The sequence below is a fragment of the Neltuma alba genome, unplaced genomic scaffold, assembly GCF_004799145.2.
Source record: "Neltuma alba isolate B1F8T4 unplaced genomic scaffold, ASM479914v2 tig00013418_pilon, whole genome shotgun sequence".
In the NCBI taxonomy this organism is placed as follows: Eukaryota; Viridiplantae; Streptophyta; class Magnoliopsida; order Fabales; family Fabaceae; genus Neltuma; species Neltuma alba.
Genome location: NW_021637671.1, coordinates 39,108 through 63,578, shown reverse-complemented (window position 1 = coordinate 63,578; position 24,471 = coordinate 39,108). Strand labels below are relative to the sequence as shown.

The following is a 24,471-nucleotide window of genomic DNA, read 5'->3' as shown; positions in this document are numbered from 1 at the left end:
AAGTTTAAATGGAACAGCGCTATGTCATAGTCACTTACAGGCTACAGCTACTAGCCTGCTACGCATTTAAATTATTCACAGGAAATAGGAAGTATGGGCTTGGATTTTAAATTAACCGTTGTGGTTTCCCATGTTCCAGCAATTTTTTGATGTCATTATTTTTTCTTTTCTCAATGTGCAACAGTGAGCAGACTGACGGTATGGTATTGTTCTATCATCTCAATCACTTTCCAGTTTCTTCCTTCAACCGCTCTTTTACTTCTCTTCTTTACTCTCTTCGTCCTTCTCCATTTTTCACTTGTCTAGACAAGGAAAGAAAATAATGGAGCTTAGGGAGCAACAACTCGAGCATGGCCTTACCAGAAAAGAGCAACAGTAATGAAATGAGAAGTGGCTGAAGCTGAGAGCAATAGCGACGCAGGCAAGAAGAGAAGAGGAGTTAGAGTGACGACTTTCCAGAAAGAGGACAGCGATGGAGTTTTTCTGTTAAGGGATCTGGTAAGGGAAGGGAAAAAAAAGAAAACCGGTGACCCACCGACACAACGGTTTTTCCGGTTTTCACCGGTTTTTTCCGGTCCGTTCCGGTTCGATTTGAATCCGGTTCCTTCTTCAAACCAGACCGGACTGGAAGCCGGTTCACCGGTTTTCCGGTTGAACCGGCCGGTCCGGTCCGGTTTTTTTTTCATTGAAAAAAATTAGTTAAAATTAATTATTTAAAATTATCTTAATAAAAAATATTATAAAAAGCTTTATATTAATTAATCATATTGGGTTAAAAAAATTTCATATTTTAAATGAAACAGTATGTTGTCTTATAAAATAAGATTAATATAATTTTTGATTGCTCATATTTCAAAACATAAGTTTTAATGTCTTAATTTTCTTTCCATATAAAATATTAGTTTCTATAATTTAATAAAAATTGGAATCATTTTGGCTCTTGAGCTAGGATCCAAAATCTATAATATAAAACTTAAGGAATTAAAATAAAAATAAGTGTAAACTGAAGAGATAAAAAATTATATTAATCTAATTATATAATAATTAGGAGATTTTTGCAGTAAGGCCGGAGGGAGGAATATATACTGCGCGTAAATGTCCTCAATATAGATATCATGTCAATTCAGGGGGATTCAACTAGGCCTTGCTGTCAAGGCCCAAAAAAAAAAAAAAACTTGGCTTTGCTGTCTCGGTTATGGACGATTACTTCGGATTGGGGCAAAATAAAATACTCCCTTAATTATTGTAATATAAGACTTATTTAACCAATTTGATTAGATTAAGAAAGTTAAGTAAGTTAGGTAAGTTAATTAATTATAAAAAAAGTGACACATTTTTTCTAAAACACTATAATTATCTTTCTTAATACCTCATCTTCCTCTTTTACTTAATCATGGTTCAAGAAGTATCAATTAGGGTAATTTAGATAAAATTGATAAATATGATAAATGAGTCTTATATTTAAAATCAAAACTAACTTAAGAATTAGGTCTTATATTAAGGATTAGGAGAGTATAAAATAACATATCCTATGGGTTGCCCTGCACATCGAACCCAGGTGTTGTCAGGCCTGGTTCAATAGTTAATTAGTTATATAGATACACTATATATTCCTATATATAAGTTTTTTATTATTTGAGCTTGGCTAAATTTTTATATATATTTTTTCCAATTAGATTTCCAGAACCTCATCTGGCTTACGCTAATCATCTGGTATTACGCTTCTCTCTGTTCCCGGCTCCAGAAATATGGCCTTGCGGGGAACGGAGAACGCATACGACGATCCAAATCTTGCGGACAATGAACAAGAGGAATTCTCCGAATCCTTTGTTTGCTGCGTTTGCCTGTAAGTTTCTTTTTGTTATTGTGATTTTTTTCCCGGGCAGATAAAGTGAAGCATGTCCAGCCCATCTTAAGGTTGATATATCGTATGTCAATTTCTTCTGTTATAATTGAAAAGGGCCGGGGAATGTTATTTTTCGAAGATCAAGTTGAATTGATGATGATAATTTGGAAGTCAGATTTTTTTCCTTGCCAGTGTTTCAATTAAATAGTAGTTGATGAATGCGTTGGTTAAACCCCTTTCATTAAAAATGCTGTTACTAGAAGGGGAAGAAGAACTGGGAACGATTCTGATCCAGTGAAAGTTAGAATCTTTTAATTTTAATGCCGTGTATGGAAATGATGCTCTGGTCCCAAGTCCCTGTATGCCCCTCTCTTCAGCTGAGCATGCAAAGTTTTGACGACAAAATTAGTCCGGTTTGGACTTATTGAGGTTCTCTTAGTATTAATCACTCATTTCAAATTTACAACGTACGCCCCCTAACCCTCTGAAAACAGAAAGACTGAAAGAAAAGAGAACACTGAGGGCATCCCGGGGCTTCTTATTTTTGGCTGGATTCAACTTTAGCTGGCTTTTAGCCCTTTTACTCCATTTTTAAGGCTTTACATACTAAATCTTAGTCTACTTTGATCATGCAGGGATCTATTATACAAGCCCATTGTACTGTGTAAGTCAGCATTATTTTCATTGAGGAAAAATTAGTATTTTTAAATCTAATTACAATCCAACTTGTATTATTTTTCATTTTCAGCTTGTGGTCACATATCCTGTTTCTGGTGTGTCCATCAGTCAATGAGCCCCCTTTGTGAGTCTCATTGTCCAATTTGTAGGCATCCATATTATCACTTTCCAACAATCTGTTGGATGCTTCACTTTTTGCTTCAGAAGATGTATCCTGCTGCTTACAAGAGAAGGGGAATTCAAACTCTTGGTATGCTTTTGTCTACGGCCTTATGCATGAGCGTGTGTGTGTGTGTGTGCAGTTTGCCATTTTTAACTGTTGCTCTTTTTTTTTGGGGGGGGGGGTAAATATATCTTCTCTGAAAAGGAAAATATTGTTAGCAAGTAAGAGGGAGATAAAGTTGCGTCTGAAAATTATAGCACATTTGGTGCTATAGTAGATCCGTAGAATAGGTATGTTGCATGTACCAATAAGATTTAGTATTAAAAGCATGGGTAAAGCAGTCTTCCTCATGCCTCGCAGCACATATTCATGGCACCTTAAGAACTTGGAGCCCGAGTATGATATATTCTTTCCTTGTTGAATGTTTTGCTTAACTCTTCAACAAACTACATTGTTTGGAAGTTTCTTTTGGGCATAATTTCTTACCTTGAATTATCCAGGATAATTTCGAAAGTCATGATCGATAATGGCTCCCCTGTCAGTGGTCACAGAAACTGTTTTAGATATTGTGACTATCATTGAAATGGAAACTTAGAGCCAATGCCTTGATTGTACAAAATGCTTACTTCATGCCTAACTTTAAGGTCAAGAGGCTTTTATGTGAGGAGGCATGTTAAAAATTATAATAAAATCTATTAATAGACCTTCATTTGACATCTTATAAACTTTTGAGTCAAAATAGTTTTTGGCAAATCAAAAAGTCTTTTCTTTTGCATTTGTTGGCATGCAGCAAAAAGAGAAAACCTAAATGTATCACGTGTTTGAAGTGAATGTGTTGACTGTAAAGTCCAAGGAAGAGAACTTTCTGGAGGTCTAATTGTTGAAGCAGATTGCAGATCCATAAGTTTCTGCTGCTCTGTTTATTGGAGGCTTTTGTTCCACGTTTTATGTATACCCTTGGTTTAACTAGTAAAATTTTTTTGTCATATGTATACCTTTTTCGTTTAACATGTAAAACTCCCCCCCTCCCTTTTGTGTTATTCGGATTCTTGGTTCATCCTTGTATGTTGTTTGTAAACTTTGGTTTCCCCTCTTGCTGTGACTCTCTCTCAAGTACATTTGCATATATTATGAAAAGACAAGTTCTCGTTTTGTCTTTTTCTGGCCCAGTTTAAGGCAATGGTTTATATATCTCCTTTTACCAGAGGAAGAAAAGAAAGGGGGCTACTACTCTCCTCAATTTGATGGTGATAATCTTGTGTCAGAAGTCAAGTTTGATCGTCCAGGTACTTCATCTTCCTGCTATGCTGGAAATCTGGTTTCCAACCCGCAGAATGCCGGACTCTCTGCAAGTATGGAGCAATCAGGGTCTGAAACTCTAAAGCGACATAACGGAACCATCTGTTCTAAAGATGTTTTTGGTGGAACTCCTGAAGCTCTCGGGACTCCTGCTCAAGCAAAAGTGCTGCCTCAGACCGACCGGCAGCAAAAGATATCAGCTGCAGATGTGGTGTGTTCAACATGCAAGCAACTGCTTTTTCATCCTGTTGTTCTTAACTGTGGTCATGGTATTTATGCACAATATTTACCTCTCGTTTCTAAAATAATAAGACCATTGATAGAAAATCTATTCAGTTGATATATAACTTCTCTGCTTTTTCTTCATTCTCTACAGTATACTGTGAGTCGTGCATCAAGAACTCGACTGATGAGATGCTTAGATGCCAAATTTGTCAACTCCCACATCCAAGGGGATTTCCAAAAGTTTGTTTGGTGCTTGATCACTTTATAAAGGAACAATTTCCTGAGGAATATGCAAAGCAAAGAGATGCTGTTCAACTCAGGCATATCAACGATAAACCTGAGACCCCTTCTTGTATGTATCTTTGCCCGCTGGTTTTAGTATGTTTTGGTCATACAATGTTGAGTGAAGTCTTAAGGAAATCAACTTTCCTCCAACAAGCTTCTGGGATAATTGATCCTTCAAAATAAATAAAAATAGCCCATGCATAAAATATAGGGTAAATTATGTAGATTTCATGAACTAAGGTGACATCTATTATTGTTGATAGTTAAAGAATAGAAAACAGAAGTTGTTGTGATAGGCGGAATTGATTGTTATGATTTGGAAATCATTAACCGCCATGGTTTAGGAAGATGCATGGACTCTTCCAGTTGCTTTCTCCTCTCATCTTGTATAAGTTCAGATGCGGGCCATAACCATAGAGTACTTAAACCTCCAGCCTTTCTACTCACCCCACCCTCCTTTTTTTTTTTTTTTTTTTTAATTTTCATATCATTGAGTTTCTTCTTTTCAACTTTGTTGTTTTAAACTTCTGGTTGATGTCCTACTGTGTTTTAGCCAGCCTAGTAATTGCTACTCATCCTGATCCTTCCGAGTTTATTCCTGAGGGATAGCTTCTCTAAAATAATTAATTTCTATGTGTGTTGATGATGATTCTCACATTAACTTTTGTCAGATTTTTTTTTGCATGTGGGACTTTTTTCCCTTTTAATTTAAAGCCCTTTCCTTGAAAAATATTCGCACTCGAAATTTTTATTCTGGTCAGAGTTTCAGTCTCTTGTATTTTTTATTTTTTTCAGGAATTTGATTCATGGAATGTTCTGTGAACTAAATCATTTTTAATTTTATTATTCACTCCAATTTGGATGATTAAAAATTTATTCTTGTTTAATTTCTTAACCCTCTATTGTTATCATTTTATAAGTAGGTAGGGCGTAGGTTCATGCTTGACAAGTCTATGCAGAAATCTATAAATTCTTCTTTAGTCAATTCTTTTACCTGGACATCAGTAGTTAATAAAACAAATGCACATAGCTGGTTGTAGAGTTGCAGGCCTAGGTGGCTCTTCCTCCTAATTGTCCTTGTTTGTGAGCTTAAGTTGGATAGAAGTGCCCTATTTTAATGCTTCATTGTTGGGGTTTACTTTCATCTGCTTTCCTTGGATTAATTTGTTTGGATTTCTTGGTGAACATGTGGTGCCCTTGAGTTTTTTTCCTGTCATGATAAGTTTTAAAGGTCTTGGTTTGAATAAAGAGGCTTAAATTTTGTGGCAATGTGTGCTTTTTTGGCTCTTTGGTGTATTTAGTGGGTATGAGATGCTTGACATGCCCATTGTCTCTATTTCACTAGATAATGCGCTGTTTATGGCTTTTTCTGGCGTTTTGCTCTGCGTGCGTGCGTGCGTGCATGTGTATGTGTTTGACTGTCTTTTATTTCAATGTTTGGAGAACTACTTTTCCTTTTCCTTTCTGTAACAATTTTCCATCTTATAATTTTTCCCTTTCTTCCGAAATTTGATTCACTTTCGTGTTTCTTCAGCACCATTATTCCATCTTATTGGCATCTCCTAGTTACTCTTTAGCTTCTGCTTCCAGGTTCATTGAACAAGGGTGGAGGAGGAAAAGCAGCATGGTGGTCTGATCCTCACTCAAAAGTACATGTTGGAGTTGGTTGTGATTTTTGTGGGGTAAAACCTCTAATCGCTGCTTTCTTGAATTTGTGCTTGTATTTTTTTTTTCTTAATGTTATCTATATGTGGGGCTGTCTGCATGGAAATGAACGTTAGGCATTGTTACTAGTTGAAACTCTCTTTTGTTGACCCAGCATGGTTGTGGTCTTGTATACTATATCTTGCTCCAGCTGCAACAGTGTAGTTGTAACTTATTTAGTTCCTGATGTTATGAAATGACTGATGAAGACTACTGCTAGGATTCATGGTGTATGGATGAAGCCTATGGCTAGACTTTTCATTGAGAAGTTTCTTTCCTCCCATCTTTTTCGATTAAAGCTGTTCTTTTGGCTTCTGTTTGGGTGTTGGTTCATGAATGATGCTAAGGGGTTTGCATTGCAGACTTGTAGGGCGTTTAGAGAGCTCTTTTGATTTAATATTCCCTCAATGAGCTTTACTTTTTGTCACAGGAGGAGAATTTCCTATCCTAATTGTGTATGTTGCTTTGTGGTTTTTTTTTTTTTTGGGCCAAGGTGCATGTTGCTTTGTGGATTCTGCCGTTAACTAGTAGTTGAATAACACTTTTGCCCTTCAAGTTCTCTAAATTCCCACTATTAGTTTAAAATATTGTAATAACTCCTTACTTTTAAAATTTTTATTAAGTCCCTCTTAGTGATCCTTTGGCCGTTAAATTTTTGTGATGTGGCTGATAATATGTCATTTTGTTATTCTAAATATGCATGGTACAGTTAAAGACCATTATCTGATAATAGATTTCAGTATAATTCTTTTTTTCGGCATATTAGATATTGAACCTTGATCATTGGGCTACCCCTAGGTGGTTTTATTTTGGTTTTTAAAAGTATGATTTATATGGCTTTAATTGGTCCTTATCTAGAGTTGAAGCTAGATTTTCATAGGTTATGATATATTATCTTTCCTTGGGTTTTTCCGTTCTTTTGCAAAATATTATCTATAAATCATTGTTATTCTAGTTGGCTGCCTGGCTAAGCTAATTACTTAAGATCCCTACTTAATATGTCAGATTTGAATTTTTTTTTTTTTTAAATATAATACAAAGGCCATGGCAAGAAGCCATGCCGAAGGAACAAAATTAGGACATCAGAAATCAAAATGCCCCCCACCTTGATTCCCAACCCTGCCTACCCCCTTCTTTTTTTGGTTTCAGCCAGTTTCTTTGATACTTCTAGTTCTCTATTGTGGTAACATATGGCTTGTATGTTCAGATGTTTCCAATTGTTGGGGATAGATACAGATGCAAAGACTGTAAGGAGGAGATTGGTTTTGATCTTTGCGCTGATTGTTATAAAATTCGCAGCAAGATTCCTGGTCGGTTCAATCAGCAGCACACTCCAGATCACGAGTTTGAGCTTAAACAAATTAGCATTATCCATAACATAATGAGGCTGGTTACTGGACAGTTAGGAGATGGTTCCATTGAAAACTTGGCTATGGAAAGCTTAGGGTTTGGACCTGAAGGTCCCAATTTGGCTGTTGATGCTGATGAAGAACATGCCCAGAATGACTCCGAAGGCACCAATTGAAGAGTTGAATTGACAAAAATCCCATGTTCATCTGTTCCTGTTTTGGTTGGGAATCAGTCAATAGTTCATTTGGAAAATGAAAGTTGAGGAACCAGGAGTAAAATTGATCACAGCCTTATTGACTCTTGAGATCCCAGCTGAACATGCCCTCCATTCTGTGGTAGATTGCCTGACCTACCCCATCAAGCATTATTAAGATCCTCTAAAGTTTCAAGATTTACAGTGTATATTTTCAGAGGGACGCGAAATGAAGGAGACTTGATCGGTGGGTCTTATTTATGAGATGGGAATCCCATGTCAGTTGCGTTTCTCTTCAAAATTTACACACTTCAAGTTTCTTTTAAAACGTGAGGATCCAAAGTATGCAGACAACTTTGTTAACTTGGGTTTTGATGCTTAATGTCAGTGTCCAATCTGTTTGTATATGGCAACAAATGTTTGGGGATTTTCTGTTTTACTTGTGAGTTTGCCCAAGAGGTAAATAATGTTGAAGACTTGTGAGTCAACAATGTTATCGTATGGTTTATCTAATAACTGTTCTATAGGCACTTGTAGTTTGGTATCTTTGGATTCTATGATTTTCCAAATGACTATAAACTGTTCTCTTTCTTTGCTGACAGAATATGGATGTTTAGAAATCTGTTGATTTTGGTTTTAACCAAAGTGATGTGAGAATAGCTTGGTCAACTAATTGCAGGGTGCTTCCATGTAAAACTGCAGTGGTGGATGTTTGCCTTTTTATTATTAAAAAAAAAAAGGAAAAAAATGGTGACTTTACATTATGCACGTGGGAAGCAAGCCAATTTGTATACACAGTTAGCTTCTCTGAAAATATGCTGGCAGGTCTAAAACATCAAGAATTTTATAGGCTTGTTAATCAGAAGGTGGTAGCTAGAGTATTCTTGAACAAATATAGGAATGGTTTTCATAAAGTCATTGAATAAAATGACTTGTTTGCATCAAGGGGGCAGAATTCCTAATTCTTATAAGCTCGGCCAAGGTGTGAGGTAGGTATCCATGTTTTCTGATTAAGCGTTTCCACTTTTTATTAGGCTGCCACGTGTTTCCCCTCATAAGTAACCAAAGTGATTCGTCTGATAAATACGATCAAAATTGAGGAATATTTTTCAATTTATATTTTTATAAGGTGTTATTTGCAGAAGGATGAATTCTAATATGCTTGGCATAAAGCTAACAAAATGGGCATTCCTCAAACTGAATGAAAATTTGCCAAAATCTACTTTAATTTACGCTTTCAAAATTAATTTTTCATGTATCTTCTTCCATTATGCAAAATCTGGTAAGTAGCTAATTATCAGTGAGCGTTGGCAAACAAGAAAAAAGCTAATTATCAGTGGGCGCAAGTGTTTGTTTTCCGGAAGTTCTTGTGCCTTTGCAAAAGCGCAGCTCAAGCATATCATTAAGTATTCGATTTTATTTAGTAGAGATTGAACCACTTTAAGAAATTTCAAGTGTGAGCCTTCAAGATGTGGCAATGTTAAATATTTCACTACAGAAAATTGTCTCCTTTTTATGGTTATATCTAACTCAATTAAGATTAGTCTAAAATGAACTGTCAGATCAAGTTTTTGGCTAATATTGAAGTACTTAGAGCCTTTAAAAGTAATTTTTGAATTGTAATTTATAAAATATGAGGTAAGTATCAGACAAAAATTTTCTCATTTTATATAATAATACTTATAAATACTTAATAATAGTGATCCCAATTACAAGTGATAAAACGGGCCAGCCCACCGCGTGATTAAAAGTGATGTTTTTCACATAGACAACATCATATTTCCAGTGTGGTAACACAAGGCTTGTCTGTTCAGATGTTTCCAATTGTTGGGGATAGATACAGATGCAAAGACTGTAAGGAGAAGATTGGTTTTGATCTTTGTGCGGACTGTTATAAAATTCGCAGCAAGATTCCGGGTCGGTTCAATCAGCAGCACACTCCAGATCACGAGTTTGAGGAGATAGTTACCGGACAGTTAGGAGATGGTTCCATTGAAAACTTGCCTATGGAAAGCTTAGGGTTTAGACCTGAAGATCCCAATTTGGTGGTTGATGCTGATGGAGAACATAACCAGAATGACTCTGGCGGCACCAATTGAGGAGTTGAATTGACAAAAATCCCAACTTCATCTGCTGTTGTTTTGGTTTGGAATCTGTCAGTAGTTTATCTAGAAAATAATGGTTGAGGAAGCATGAGTAAAATTAAGTTCTTTGTTTTTTTCCCCCCTTTTAAACGTGAAGATCCAAAGTATGCAACATCTTTGTTAACTTATAGGCCTTGATGGTGAGCACAAGTGCTCAACTTTCAGGCCGCCAAGAAAGAGTTTGGAAAAAGATTTTTCAATTAATAAAACTAATTATGAAAATAAGAAATAAATCTAAACTTTTTTTTTTGGTATTTTTAATAAAAAGAGAATGAAAAATTTAAAATTGGATTTTAGCAAAACCTGTGATAAGAATGTTTCTTGAAAACAGAATGTAGTTATCTTTGCTTAATAGAAATATGGGAGTAAAATAATACACCAAGTTAAGCAAAGCAACTCCAAACACGGTTTGGGTCAAATAAACTTAATACTTAACTACTCTAAACGCTAGATAGTAGTCAAACTATTAAGCTGCCTTTAAAAATCACTTGATGTGCAATTTAAATTCAGTTAATAAAACTTGTTTCTCTCTCAAAGAATGCTCATAGAGATACTCAACTACAATACATCTCAATCATAGAATCTAACAACACGCTAGATAAAATAATTTTAATAAATGCAAAAGAAATATATAAATTTAAGTTCCAAGTAATACAACTCAAATTAAATCGTAAAAATCCAATTAACAGAAATTACAACGCATAATTTCAATCTCCAAATCAAATAAAAAATATTCTTAACACAAGAAAAATCTAATGAAATCCATGAGAAAATTAATTAGAAAACTAAATACTCTCCTAGTTGAAGCTCCGAGTTCAAGCCACTCCTCCATCTTCAAAGGGCACAATGGGATTAGCCTCTCTTCACTCTAACAGCATCTTCAATACGTTTGAGGTCTGAGGAATCCATGGAGGCCGAGTTGAAGGTTCTGATATGGAGGATTCTGCAGCAGAACCGAAAAAACGGTGAAGGCCGAATGATGTGAGGGAAGAAGAGAATAGAGTCGCAGAAGGGAGAGCGTTGAACGAGGGATGAAGTCGAAGATTTTGGAGGAAAAGAATGGTCAAATCTCAAGACGGTGAAATTGGATGGAATTGAAGGATGTGGAGTGTGTGCTTGAAGAATGAATGGCCGCGTGTATATGGCTTGGTGGCGTGCGGCGGGCGTATATGGGTATGAGGAGGGTATGAAAGTGGCGTATGAGTGTGGTGTGCGTATTGGTAACAATGTGTGTTTGGATAATATTTACTACTAAAAGGGTGTTTGAATATCCCAATAATCACTTTTCAAAAGCATTTTTTTTTGCAAATTGAGGCAAACTCCTCCATATATTTACTTCATATACCGTAAAAGCACCTCTAAAACCATAATTTTGATCTTATCCAAACACTCCCAAATGCAGTTAGTCTATTCCCTTCATTGATATGTTTAGATAGTATGGAGTCAGACATACTCTTATCATATTATCATATCACAGGATGCAATATCATTGGAGAGAATTTGCATGCAAATTTGTAAGCCGTCATAGATGACTAACAAGCATCATCTTCCTGGCTCTGAAGCATCTCAACAACTTGGCTCATGGTGGGCCTTGCATCCCTGTCTTCTTCCACACACTCCATAGCCACTTTAGCCAGAGTCTCCATCTTTCTCTTCTCAACCCCATACTCTGATACAATGGCTGCGTCCAGTATCTGCTCCACCCAACTGCACGACGTCGTTTTCTTCCTCTTCTCTCTCACCCATGTCAAAAGCCTCCCATTATTTGCTCCTTCGTCTTCATCAGTCCCAGTTCCCATCCTCGTCGGACTCCTTCCTGTTATCATCTCCAACACAACGATCCCATAGCTATACACATCCACCTTTGACGTTACTGGCAGATTAAAAAGCCACTCAGGTGCCATGTACCCCCTCGTTCCTCTTATAACTGAGAAATTTTTGGAGTTTTGGTCATTACGATTTTGAAGCTTGGATAAGCCGAAATCTGCTACCTTGGGTTGGTAATTTGAATCCAGAAGAATATTATGGGGCTTTATGTCACAATGCAGAATCCACTCTAGGCATTCTTCGTGTAAGTAGGCTAGACCCCTTGCCGTTCCAAGAGCGATGTTGTATCTTTTGGTCCAATCCAAAGTGTTTGATTTGAGATTTTCCGCTAAAGAACCTTTTCCCATGTACTCGTACACCAAAAGCCTGTGCTTTCCCTCTGCACAATACCCCCACATTTCAATTAAGTTCATGTGGTTAAGCCTACCGATTATGCTCACTTCAGCTAGGAATTCTCCTTCTTCTTGTTTGGCTCCAACGATGTTATTGTTCAGCTTCTTAATTGCTGCAATTCTTTGATCACCCAACACTCCTTTGTACACTATTCCACCTGAGCCTCTTCCAATTTCTTCTGTGAACCCTTTTGTTGCTTGTTTTAGCTCAGAGTAAGTAAATCTTTTAAACCCAAAAGGAGAGAGAAAATTGTATCCTTGTTGATTTCTACTAGAGTTTTGTTTTGTAATCAAAGAACACCAAATTGTAAAAATGAGAAGGACTTCAACCACCCCAATTGAGACAGCGAACCAAAGAAAGAACTTCACGAAACTACTGACGTGTCTCTTGGTATAGGCTCTTTCAAGCTTCACCGGGCAAACATTACCATTTTCTTGAGTTGGTTCTTCTTCTTCACGGAACAAAACATTGCTGCTAAGGGATCTTGGGAGTCTCAAGTAGGTCGCTCCTTCGAAACTTGGTGAATGATGACCGTTAAGCATAACTCTTTTCGTAAAGCATTGAAATAAGCCTTGCTGGTCCATTGTGTACTGAAACGCCTTGCAGTCACAATCATTCAAACAATCATCCTTACAATCATTAAAAGTGATGTTTTTCACATAGACAACGTCATACCCATACAGCTCAACATCGAACAATTTGAAGAAGGTAGACTCATTTTTATCACACGAGAGTTGAAACTTGGGTTCACAACCATAAGACCAATCGCTATGGTTCTTCACTCTATAGCCTGGAAGACACAAGCACTTCCTTCCTTCTTTAGGATCATAGATGCAAGTACTATTAGCACCACAAATTCCATGCACGATACAAGAATCAGATATGGCTTGCCACGTCACCTTCCATAGATTATTCTGCAGGCTGTACACTCGAATGTTTCCATCAGGATCTAATTTCAATCTTCTTTGTATCAAAGCCCCATAATCAGAAGTTGTGAAGTTATACTTGTCTGTTGAACTGAAACCTCCAATTGAATCTAACACTGCGATTCTGCTACTGTTATAGGTGCTTCTTCCAGCTTCCCAGCTCAAAAGCCATGGCGAAGGCCAATATTTGCTGGAGACATCGGGACCGTCGTACAAAAGGCTAAGAATGTTGTTGTCGTCAAAGAGAAACCTGTAGAAGCCAGATGATTGATTGGTTTCACTTCTGCCAGAGACAAGCTTTGTAAATCTTGTCAGTTGTTGTCCGGGAAGCAGAGTGTCTGTCGGGAAATCAAAGCTCTGCCATAGAATTTTGCTTCCTCGTATTGGGTTCTCGTAGAGTACTAGATTTCCATTGTTGTTAAGAACCAAGTGGGTCGGCAAAGACGAAACGGTGCCGGTCGACCACACGTTGAACTGTCCGGCATCAGAGAGGACAAGGTTTCCAGTTTTGAGAAGGGAAAGTGATGACCGTTTTCCGTTGACGGGTTGGTCACGGTTTGCTGTCCAAATGACGGTGCGGTTCTGGGTGAACCAAACGGAGAATACATAGGCGTTTTCACCAACGAGGTAAAAGCCGGCAGAGAAGACGCCGTTTTGTGACAGGATAACATCTTCTGGTTTCTCCACTGAGAGAGAGAAGCCACTGTTGAGTGATGAAGATGAAGAACATCGAAAAGACAGAGATAAGAGAAGAAGAATGTATAGGATTGAAGAAACAGCCATACCAAAACAGCAGGAAAAATGGGGTTTGATTATATCTGCGGAAGATGAACCATTGTGATCAGTGCCTTTATGGTTCGGTCTTCGGATGACATATATAAATAGACTCCGAATTCATTTCGTCTGCGAAATTGAGATTTGATCCTTAAAATTTGAAGTCAACGTGTGTGAATATTTGACTTTGATGTTCCTTGCTCTCATAATGTTCTACGTGGTTAATTATTTGTCTGCCCACGAGTTCCCTTGGACCACGTGGAAGAGCAGGTATTTATTATTTGCAGTATTAAAAACACAATTGTGTTTGTCCTCAAATCTTCTATTTAACATCATTTTGAACTGCATATGATTTTTTTTTTTAATTGAAGCATATGATATATTTAAATAATGGTATAAAAATATAAATTTTGAAATAGCATGTGTAATTTATATTTTCCCCCACATTTTATGACTATTGAACCGTAAAAAAAAACTTAATATAAAAACCGAATAGGTAAGATGCTTAACATGATAGTTCCCAAAAGGCTTTATTAATTAGTCAAAGTTATTTTAGGGATATTGGTTTTTTTTTTTGAGTTCAGACTCTTTTTCCTTTCCCTTCATAACTTATATTGGTCAAAGTTATTGATATTGATATTGTTTTCAATCTTGATGATGTCGATTGATTGACCATTTGATAAAGTAAAGGTATAAACAACAAACATTGATAATAATTGTTTGACACAATTACTTTTTATCTGATTACATGATGCTCCTGCTACACAAACATAATTCACTCTATACAATTTTGCTTTGAAATGGTTTATAAACTTTTCTATCATTATTTATTAAATATGAAAAGAATTTTATCTTGACTTATGTAAATGTATTTATAAATACTTGCAGATCGCAACTCCAAATAATTCTTAAAAGCACTTTAAAAAGTATTTTTACATAAATTGAGACAAAACTTTTTTACATACTTACTTGGTACATTATAAAATCACTTTTAAAAAATTAATCCAAACCCTCTCTTAGTGGAAAAGTCGCTTATTAATTGATATAAGTAAATTAAAAAAATAAACATAAAATAGTTAATTATAATAAATGTGATATCATCTTTATAAAATGTTTATGTAAGATTATATTATACTCAGAGTACATCAATTTATAAATTAAATAAATTAGTTTATAAGAAAAGTGATAGTTATAAGAAATAAAGTTAATTGAGATATTATATTTTATCTATAACAAAACCCAACTCCCAATAATGTATTCAAAATATGAGTCATATTCGACTAACTTCACATAAATTTTGGAAGAGAATTAACAGTAGGATAGATAATTCTATTAACCGCCCCATAACAGAAAAGTGGCTTCCGAGTTTTGAATATGGAGAAGACCAGGAAACGTAATTGGTTTGGCCTTAGGATGATAGGATCTTCATTCGTCTCACCCTCGAAAAGTGGAGACAAGAAAGAAGATGTTAGCCTCAAGATTTGGAGGATGTTTGGATGGAGTTTTAAACGTGAGAATATTTTAATTTTAAAAAAAAACACCAAAATACTTCTTTTTTACATAAACACCCGGTGTCCTGAGTTAGACCATCTTACAGGTATAACAATGAGCTCAAACGAATCCAAATCAAGACATGACAAAAACCATTAAGATTAGCGCTTCTAACTCCTAAGATACTGCATTCTCACTTCTCGAACATGAGACCCATGGTTAAGTTAAAACACTCCCAACCAGTTGATTTGATCCTCGGGTCACCCAAATACTCTTCCGGTCCTAAATATAAGACCCTTTTTGTGCATTCTCACTTCTCGAACATGAGACCCATGGTTAAGTTAAAACACTCCCAACCAGTTGATTTGATCCTCGGGTCACCCAAATACTCTTCCGGTCCTAAATATAAGACCCTTTTTGTAGTGTAATTTACACTAAATTACACTACAAAAAGGGTCTTATATTTAGGATTGGAGGAGTACTTCTTTTTGTTGGTACGTGCCCTCCCCTACACAGTGCGACGCCACTTTCACTTGAACAGGACGAAGCCGGGATCCGCCCGCCGCAAGTTCAACGGCTTTTTTTGTCATCATACTTTTCCGGTTTTTATCATTATATTTTATGTTTTTGCATTAAATTAATAAAAAAATTTAAATTTATTTTTATTAAATTTGTTTTCTACCTATATTTACAAATCATTTCCACAGCATTGTGCTTCCCCTCTTTTTAGTGAAAATTAGATAAGAATAAAATTGAAAAATAATTATTAAATATCATACCAATGGCTTATATTTAAAACGAAAAATTTCTCCTTTAAATGATTTATAATAAGTACCTCCGCTGAATATAAAAATTAATTAAAAATTTAATTTGGTTTTAAATATAAAACCCAATTTAACTTGATTTCTGTTTTTATTAATTTTTTTAATATTCATAAAACAGTTATTTAATTCTTCTGTTAAGAATTGAATCTAGCCAGAAGCCTAGAATCAGGGTAGTTACCATTATACCCCTTATCAATGCTCTGAGCTCACAGTCACTTGAGCTACCGATATAAAACTTTTATCAGTGTCCACTGTATACTTTACAGTTTATACATACATATCTTGCGTTAATTTTGTGTATAAAAAAAATCTTGCGTTAATATATATATATCTATATTATAGCTTAGAGACATTCGATTAAAATTTTAAAAAAATAATAATATAAAATTGCATAATCCAAAAAGCATCGGAAATCTCTATTGGGTTTGGCCCCGAAATAACGTGAGAATAGTTTTCAAGATGCTAGCAAGCTTTTCTATAATTGCTGCTCAAAAAAAAAATGGAAGCCTTTCTATAACTTACAAAAAAAAAAAAAGTTTCCCATTATCTCTGAAATTCTTAACCACGTGGTTCTAGAAACCGGATCAAACTGCTTGGTTCGACTGGTGAGAGTGAACCGGTCCAATGTCGAATTTTGTGATACATACTCTCAATAGTTTTTATAATTTCAGAGTTAAGAAAGAGTAGTTAAAATTAATTATTTAAAGTTATCTCAATAAAAAATATTATAAAAAGCTTTATATTAATTAATCATATTAGGTAAAAAATTTAATATTTTAAATGAAATAGTATATTATTTTATAAAATAGGAGTAATATAATTTTTTTATCCTTCAAATTTCAAAATATAAGTTTTGATTGCCTCAAGTTTTTTCTCTCTAAAATATTAGTTTTTATAATTTAATAAAAACTTGAATAATTTTTCTTTTTAAGTTAGGATCCAAAATCTATGATAAAAAATTTAAGAAGTTAAAATCAAAATAAGCATAAACATGAGAGATCAAATATTGTATTAATCTAATTATATAATAAATAGGAGATTTTTGCAATAAGGCCGGAGGAAGGAATAAATGCTGCGCGTAAATATCCCCAATGTAGATATCACGTCAGTTCAGGGGGATTCACCTTGGCCTTGCTGCCTCGGTTATGGACGATTACTTCGGATTGAGGCAAAAGAAAATAGAAAATAACATATTCTATGGGTTGCCCTGCACGTCGAACCCAGGTGTTGTCAGGCCTGGTTCAATGGTTATATAAATACACTACGTATTCCTATATGTAAGTTTTTTATTGTTTGAGCTTCTCTCGAAAGATCTTGCTATTGAGGATTGAAAGGCTAAATTTTTATATTTTTTTCCTGATTAGATTTCCAGAACCTCATCTGGCTTACGCTCATCATCTGGTATTACGCTTCTCTCTGTTCCCGGCTCCAGAAATATGGCCTTGCAGGGAACGGAGAACGCTTACGAAGATCCAAATCTTGCCGACGATGAACAAGAAGAATTCTCCGAATCCTTTGTTTGCTGCGTTTGTCTGTAAGTCTCTTTTTGTTATTGTGATTTTTTTTCCCCAGACAGATGAAGTGAAGCATTTCCAGCCCATCTTAAGGTTGATATATCGTACGTCAATTTCTTCTTTTATAATTGAAAAGGGCCGGGGAATGTTATTTTTCGAAGATCAAGTTGAATTGATGATGATGATTTGGACGTCAGATTTTTTTCCTTGCCAGTGTTTCAATTAAATAGTGGTTGATGAATGCGTTGGTGAAACCCACTTCATTGAAAATGCTGTTACTAGAAGGGGAAGAAGAACTGGGAACGATTCTGATCCAGTGAAAGTTAGAATCTTTAAATTTTAATGCCATGTTTGGAAATGAAGTTCTGGTCCCAAGTCCCTGTATGCCCCTCTCTTCAGCTGAGCATGCAAAGCTTTGACGACAAAATTAGTCCGGTTTGGACTTATTGAGGTTCTCTTAGTATTAATCACTCATTTCAAATTTAAAAAGTACGCCCCTCAACCCTCTGAAAACAGAAAGACTGAAAGAAAAGAGAACACTGAGGACGTCCTGGGGCTTCTTATTTTTGGCTGGATTCAACTTTAGTTGGCTTTTAGCTTTTTTACTCCATTTTTAAGGCTTTACATACTAAATCTTAGTCTACTTTGATCGTGCAGGGATCTATTATACAAGCCTATTGTACTGTGTAAGTCAGCATTATTTTCATTGAGGAAAAATTAGTATTTTTTCACTCTAATTACAATCCAACTTCTATTATCTTTCATTTGCAGCTTGTGGTCACATATCCTGTTTCTGGTGTGTCCATCAGTCAATGAGCCCCCTTTGTGAGTCTCATTGTCCAATTTGTAGGCGTCCATATTATCACTTTCCAACAATCTGTTGGATGCTTCACTTTTTGCTTCAGAAGATGTATCCTGCTGCTTACAAGAGAAGGGAAATTCAAACTCTTGGTATGCTTTTGTCTACGGCCTTATGCATGAGCATGTGTGCGTGCGTGCGTGTAGTTTGCCATTTTTAACTGTAGCTTTTTTTAAAAAAAAAAAAAATAAATTTAGCTTGTCTGAAAGGGAAAATATTGTTAGCAAATAAGAGGGAGATAAAGTTGCGTCTGAAAATTATAGCATATTTGGTGCTACAGTAGATCAGTAGATTTGGTATGTTACCCGCACCAATATGATTTAGTATTAAAAGCATGGGTGGAGTAGTATGCCTCATGCCTTGCAGCACATATTCATAGCACCTTGGGAACCTGGAGCTCGAGTATGATGTATTCTTTCCTTGTTGAATGTTTTGGGCATAATTTCTTACCTTGAGTTATCCAGAATAATTTTAAAAGTCATGATCGATAATGGCTCCCTTGTCAGTGGTCACAGAAACTGTTTTAGATATTGTGATTATCGTTGAAATGGAAATTTAGAACGTACTATTGCTGTCAATGCCTTGATTGTACAAAATGCTTACTCCATCCTTAACTTTAAGGTCAAGAGGCTTTTATGTAAGGAGGCATGTTAAAAATTATAATAAAATCTATTAATAGACCTTCATTTGGCATCTTATAAACTTTTGAGTCAAAATAGTTTTTGGCAAATCAAAAAGTCTTTTCTTTTGCATTTGTTGGCATGCAGCAAAAAGAGAAAACCTAAATATATCACATGTTTGAAGTGAATGTGATGACTGTAAAGTCCAGGGAAGAGAACTTTCTGGAGGTCTAATTTTTTAAGCAGATTGCAGATCCATAAGTTTCTGCTGCTCTGCTTATTGGAGGCTTTTGTTCCACGTTACATGTATACCCTTGGTTTAATATGTAAAATTTTTTTGTCATATGTATACCTTTTTCGTTTAACATGTAAAACCGTTTTTTTTGGTGTTATTCGGATTCTTGGTTCATCCTTGTCTGTTGTTTGTAAACTTTGGTTCCCCCCTTGCTGTGACTCTCTCTCAAGTACATTTGCATATATTATGAAAAGACAAGTTCTCGTTTTGTCTTTTTCTAGCCCAGTTTAAGGCAATGGTTTATATATCTTCTTTTTCCAGAGGAAGAAAAGAAACGGGGCACTTTCTCTCCTCAAATTGATGGTGATAATCTTGCGTCAGACGTCAAGTTTGATCATCCAGGTACTTCATCTCCCTGCTATGCTGGAAATCTGGTTTCCAACCCGCAGAATGCCGGACTCTCTGCAAGTATGGAGCAATCAGGGTCTGAAACTCAAAAGCAAAATAACGGAAACATCTGTTCTAAAGATGTTTTTGGTGGAACTCCTGAAGATTTTGGCACGCCTGCTCAAGTAAAAATGCTGCCTCAGACCGATCGGCAGGAAAAGATATCAGCTGCAGATGTGGTGTGTTCAACATGCAAGCAACTGCTTTTTCATCCTGTTGTTCTTAACTGTGGTCATGGTATGTATGCACAATACTTACCTCTCATTTTAAAGTTTTAAGATCATTGATAGAAAATCTAATTAGTTTATGTATAACTTCTGTGCTTTCCCTTCATTCTCTACAGTATACTGTGAGTCTTGCATCAAGAACTCAACTGATGAGATGCTTAGATGCCAAATTTGTCAACTCCCACATCCAAGAGGATTTCCAAAAGTTTGTTTGGAGCTTGATCACTTTATAAAGGAACAATTCCCTGAGGAATATGCAAAGCAAAGAGATGCTGTTCAACTGAGGCATATCAACGATAAACCTGAGACCCCTTCTTGTATGTATCTTTGCCTCCTGGTTTTAGTATCTTTTGGTCATACAATGTTGAGTGAAGTCTTAAGGAAATCAACTTTCCTCCAAGAAGCTTCTAGGGGAATTGATCCTTCAAAATAAATAAAAATAACCCATGCATAAAATATAGGGTAATTATGTAGATTTCATGAACTAAGGTGACATCTATCATTGTTGATAGTTAAAGAATAGAAAACAGAAGTTGTTCTGATAGGCGGAATTGACTGTTATGATTTGGAAATCATTGACCGCCTTGGTTTAGGAAGATGCATGGACTCTTCCAGTTGCTTTCTCCTCTCATCTTGTATAAGTTCAGATGCTGGCCATAACCATAGAGTACTTGAACCTCCAGCCTTTCTACTCACCCCACCCTCCTTTTTTTTTTATATCATTGAGTTTCTTCTTTTCAACTTTGTTGTTTTAAACTTCTGGTTGATGTTCTACTTTGCTTTAGCCAGCCTAGTAATTGCTACTCATGCTAATCCTTCCGAGTTTATTCCTAAGGGATAGCTTCTCTAAAATCATTAATTTCTATGTGCTGATGATGATTCTCGCATTAAGTTTTGTCAGATTTTTTTTTTGCATGTGGAACTTTTTTCCCCTTTAATTTAAAGCCCTTTCCTTGGGAAATATTCGCACTCAAAATTTTTATTCTGGACAGAGTTTCAGTCTCTTGTATTTCTTGTATTTCTTGTTTTTTATTTTTTTCCCCTCAAGAATTTGATTCATGGAATGTTCTGTGAACTAAATTATTTTTAATTTTATTATTCACTCCAATTTGGATGATTAAAGATTTATTCTTGTTTAATTTCTTAGCCCTCTATTCTTATCATTTTTTTAGTAGGTAGGGCGTAGGGTTCATGCTTGACTAGTCTATGCAGAAATCTATAAATTCTTCTTTGGTCAATTCTTTTACTTTGACATCAGTAGTTAATAAAACAAATACACATACCTGTTTGTAGAGTTGCAGGCCTAGGTGGTTCTTCCTCCTAATTGTCATTATTTGTGAACTTAAGTTGGATAGAAGTGCCCTATTTTAATGCTTCATTGTTGGGGTTTACTTTCATCTGCTTTCCTTGGATTAATTTGTTTGAATTTCTTGGTGAACATGTGGTGCCCTTCACCTTGGAGTTTTTTTCGTCATGATAAGTTTTAAAGGTCTTGGTTTGAATAAAGAGGCCTAAATTTTGTGGCAATGTGTGCTTTTTTGGCTCTTTGGTGTATTTAGTGGGTATGAGATGCTTTACATGCCCATTGTCTCTATGTCACTAGATAATGCTGTGTTTATGGCTTTTTCTGGCGTTTTGCTCTGTCTCTGCGTGTGTATGTGCGCGCGTGCGTGTGTGCGTGTGCGTGTGCGTGTGTGTTTGACTGTCTTTTATTTCAATGTTCGGAGAACTACTTTTCCTTTACCTATCTATAACAATTTTCCATCTTATAATTTTTCCCTTTCTTCCGAAATTTGATTCACTTTCGTGTTTCTTCAGCACTATTATTCCATCTTATTGGCATCTCCTAGTTACTCCTTAGCTTCTGCTTCCAGGTTCATTGAACGAGGGTGGAGGAGGAAAAGCAGCATGGTGGTCTGATCCTCACTCAAAAGTACATGTTGGAGTTGGTTGTGATTTTTGTGGGGTAAAACCTCTAGTCGCTGCTTTCTTGGATTTATGCTTGTATTTTTTTTTCTTAATGTTGTCTATATTTGGGGCTGTTTGCATGGAAATGAACGTTAGGCATTGTTACTAGTTGAAACTCTCTTTTGTTGACCCAGCATGGTTGTGGTCTTGTATACTCTATCTTGTTCCAGCTGCAACAGTGTGGTTCTAACTTGTTTCGTTCCTGATGTTATGAAATGACTGATGAAGACTACTGCTAGGATTCATGGTGTATGGATGAAGCCTATGGCTAGACTTTTCATTGAGAAGTTTCTTTCCTCCCATCTTTTCTGATTAAAGCTGTTCTTTTGGCTTCTGTTTGGGTGTTGGTTCATGAATGATGCTAAGGGGTTTGCACTGCAGACTTGTAGGGCGTTTAGAGAGCGCTTTTGATTTAATATTCCCACAATGAGCTTTACTTTCTGTCGCAGGAGGAGAATTTCCTGTCCTAATTGTGTATGTTGCTTTGTGTTTTTTTTTTTTTTGGGCCAAGGTGCATGTTGCTTTGTGGATTCTGCCATTAACAAGTAGTTGAATAACACTTTTGCTCTTAAAGTTCTCTAAATTCCCATTATTAGTTTAAAATATTGTAATAATTCCTTACTTTTAAAATTTTTATTAAGCCCCTCCTAGTGATCCTTTGGCCGTTAATTTTTTTGTGATCTGGCTAATAATATGTCATTTTGTTATTCTAAATATGCATGGTACCGTTAAAGACCATTATCTGATAATAGATTTCAGTATAATTCTTTTGTTCGGCATATTAGATATTGAACCTTGATAATTGGGCTACCCCTAGGTGGTTTTATTTTGGTTTTTAAAAGTATGATTTATATGGCTTTAATTGGTCCTGCTGGAGTTAAAGCTAGATTTTCATATTCCTAAGGTTATGATATTATCTTTCCTTGGGTTTTTCCGTTCTTTTGCAAAATATTATCTATAAATCATTGTTATTCTAGTTGGCTGCCTGCTAAGCTAATTACTTAAGATCCCTACTTGATATATCAGATTTGGTTTTTTTTTTTTTTTTTGGGGGGGGGGGGTTTAAATATATTACACAACCCATGGCAAGAAGCCATGCCGAAGGAACAAAATTAAGACATCAGAAATCAAAATGCCCCCACACCTTTATTCCCAACCCCAACCCCCCCCCCCCTTCTCTTTTTGGTTTCAGCCAGTTTCTTTGATACTTCCTAGTTTTCTATTGTGGTAACATATGGCTTGTATGTTCAGATGTTTCCAATTGTTGGGGATAGATACAGATGCAAAGACTGTAAGGAGAAGGTTGGTTTTGATCTTTGCGCTGATTGTTATAAAATTCGCAGCAAGATTCCTGGTCGGTTCAATCAGCAGCACACTCCAGATCACGAGTTTGAGCTTAACTCAGTGAACATGATCCATAGCATAATAACACTGGTAACTGGACGGTTAGGACATGGTTCCACTGAAAACTTGCTGATGGAAGGCCTAGGGTTTAGACCTGAAGATCCCAATTTGGTTGTTGATGCTGATGAAGAACATGCCCAGAATGACTCTGAAGGCACCAATTGAAGAGTTGAATTGACAAAAATCCCATGGTCATCTGCTGTTTTTTTGGTTGGGAATCAGTCAATAGTTCATTTGGAAAAGGACAGTTGAGGAACCATGAGTGATGATCACAGATAAGGACCTTGAAAAAAATCAGAATTAGTCTCAAGGACAATAAAACTATTATTAGTTACAATTTGATCTTGTGCATGTTACCAGAGTGTTTATATTCAATGGTAGTGACAATTTTAAACATCGTTGTAAGATTGAAAAGATCAAACTATAATTTTAGGAAATACCGCTGATAACATCAGGGAGCTATTCAAATGGTTCTTGAGATTTTTTTTAAATAGTTTTAAGGTTTGTAATTGTTAATATTTTGCTTCATGGCTTTCTGCAAGGAAAGTCATATATCTTCATGATTTGTACTACCTGCGTGAGAGTTTGCTTCATTTCACAGCCTTATTGACGCTTGAGATCCGAGCTGAACATGCCCTCCATTCTGTGGTAGATTGCCTGACCTATCCCATCAAGCATTATTAGGATCCTCTAAAGTTTCGAGATTTACAGTGTATATTTTCAGAGGGACGCGAAATAAAGGAGACTTGATTGGTGGGTCTTATTTATGAGATGGGAATCCCATGTCAGTTGTGTTTCTCTCTTCAAAATTTACACACGTCAAGTTTCTTTTAAAACGTGAGGATCCAAAGTGTGCAGACAACTTTGTTAACTTGGGTTTTGATGCTTAATGTCAGTGTCCAATCTGTTCGTATATGGCAACAGATGTTTGGGCATTTTCTGTTTTACATTTGAGTTTGCCCAAGAGGTAAATAATGTTGAAGACGTGTGAGTCAACAATGTTATCGTATGGTTTATCTAATAACTGTTCTATAGGCACTTGTAGTTTGGTATCTTTGGATTCTATGATTTTCCA

At 35.9% G+C, this 24,471-nt stretch overlaps 3 protein-coding genes across 9 annotated transcripts; 2 read left to right on the top strand and 1 right to left on the bottom strand.

Moving 5' to 3' along the window:
- Window positions 1–1,668: 1,668 nt before the first annotated feature.
- Window positions 1,669–8,344, top strand: LOC114737221 (E3 ubiquitin-protein ligase PRT1-like). 2 transcript variants are annotated; one of them, XM_028925132.1, is made up of 7 exons: window positions 1,669–1,846; window positions 2,482–2,510; window positions 2,595–2,774; window positions 3,893–4,255; window positions 4,363–4,563; window positions 6,087–6,178; window positions 7,408–8,344. In XM_028925132.1, the coding sequence occupies exons 1-7, from the start codon at window positions 1,749–1,751 to the stop codon at window positions 7,723–7,725; spliced, it is 1,281 nt and encodes a 426-aa protein (XP_028780965.1). In that variant the 5' UTR covers window positions 1,669–1,748; the 3' UTR covers window positions 7,726–8,344. The 2 variants fall into 2 exon arrangements, with proteins under 2 accessions (XP_028780965.1, XP_028780966.1); XM_028925133.1 differs by having other exon boundaries at window positions 1,707–1,846; window positions 2,633–2,774.
- Window positions 8,345–11,409: 3,065 nt separating this feature from the next.
- On the bottom strand, window positions 11,410–13,830 carry LOC114737219 (putative receptor protein kinase ZmPK1). Its single transcript, XM_028925124.1, has one exon. It carries the CDS (start codon window positions 13,814–13,816, stop codon window positions 11,420–11,422), a length of 2,397 nt encoding a protein of 798 aa, XP_028780957.1. The 5' UTR covers window positions 13,817–13,830; the 3' UTR covers window positions 11,410–11,419.
- Window positions 13,615–23,951, top strand: LOC114737220 (E3 ubiquitin-protein ligase PRT1). 6 transcript variants are annotated; one of them, XM_028925128.1, is made up of 8 exons: window positions 13,615–13,619; window positions 17,555–17,656; window positions 18,294–18,322; window positions 18,408–18,587; window positions 19,672–20,034; window positions 20,141–20,341; window positions 21,899–21,990; window positions 23,244–23,951. In XM_028925128.1, exons 2-8 carry the CDS (start codon window positions 17,559–17,561, stop codon window positions 23,559–23,561), a joined length of 1,281 nt encoding a protein of 426 aa, XP_028780961.1. In that variant the 5' UTR covers window positions 13,615–13,619; window positions 17,555–17,558; the 3' UTR covers window positions 23,562–23,951. The 6 variants fall into 6 exon arrangements, with proteins under 6 accessions (XP_028780961.1, XP_028780960.1, XP_028780963.1 ...); XM_028925127.1 differs by lacking the exon at window positions 13,615–13,619 and adding an exon at window positions 17,350–17,399; XM_028925130.1 differs by lacking the exon at window positions 13,615–13,619 and adding an exon at window positions 17,351–17,399 and having other exon boundaries at window positions 17,487–17,656; window positions 18,446–18,587.
- Window positions 23,952–24,471: the final 520 nt, after the last annotated feature.

Coding starts and splice junctions, on each gene's coding strand:
- LOC114737219 (XM_028925124.1), bottom strand. CDS start 13,816: ATGGCTGTTTCTTCAATCCTATACATTCTTCTTCTCTTATCTCTGTCT.
- LOC114737220 (XM_028925128.1), top strand. CDS start 17,559: ATGGCCTTGCAGGGAACGGAGAACGCTTACGAAGATCCAAATCTTGCC. Junction 18,588..19,671: donor AAGGGAAATTCAAACTCTTG/GTATGCTTTTGT, acceptor TTCTTTTTCCAG/AGGAAGAAAAGAAACGGGGC. Junction 21,991..23,243: donor TTGGTTGTGATTTTTGTGGG/GTAAAACCTCTA, acceptor TTGTATGTTCAG/ATGTTTCCAATTGTTGGGGA.
- LOC114737221 (XM_028925132.1), top strand. CDS start 1,749: ATGGCCTTGCGGGGAACGGAGAACGCATACGACGATCCAAATCTTGCG. Junction 2,775..3,892: donor AAGGGGAATTCAAACTCTTG/GTATGCTTTTGT, acceptor TCCTTTTACCAG/AGGAAGAAAAGAAAGGGGGC. Junction 6,179..7,407: donor TTGGTTGTGATTTTTGTGGG/GTAAAACCTCTA, acceptor TTGTATGTTCAG/ATGTTTCCAATTGTTGGGGA.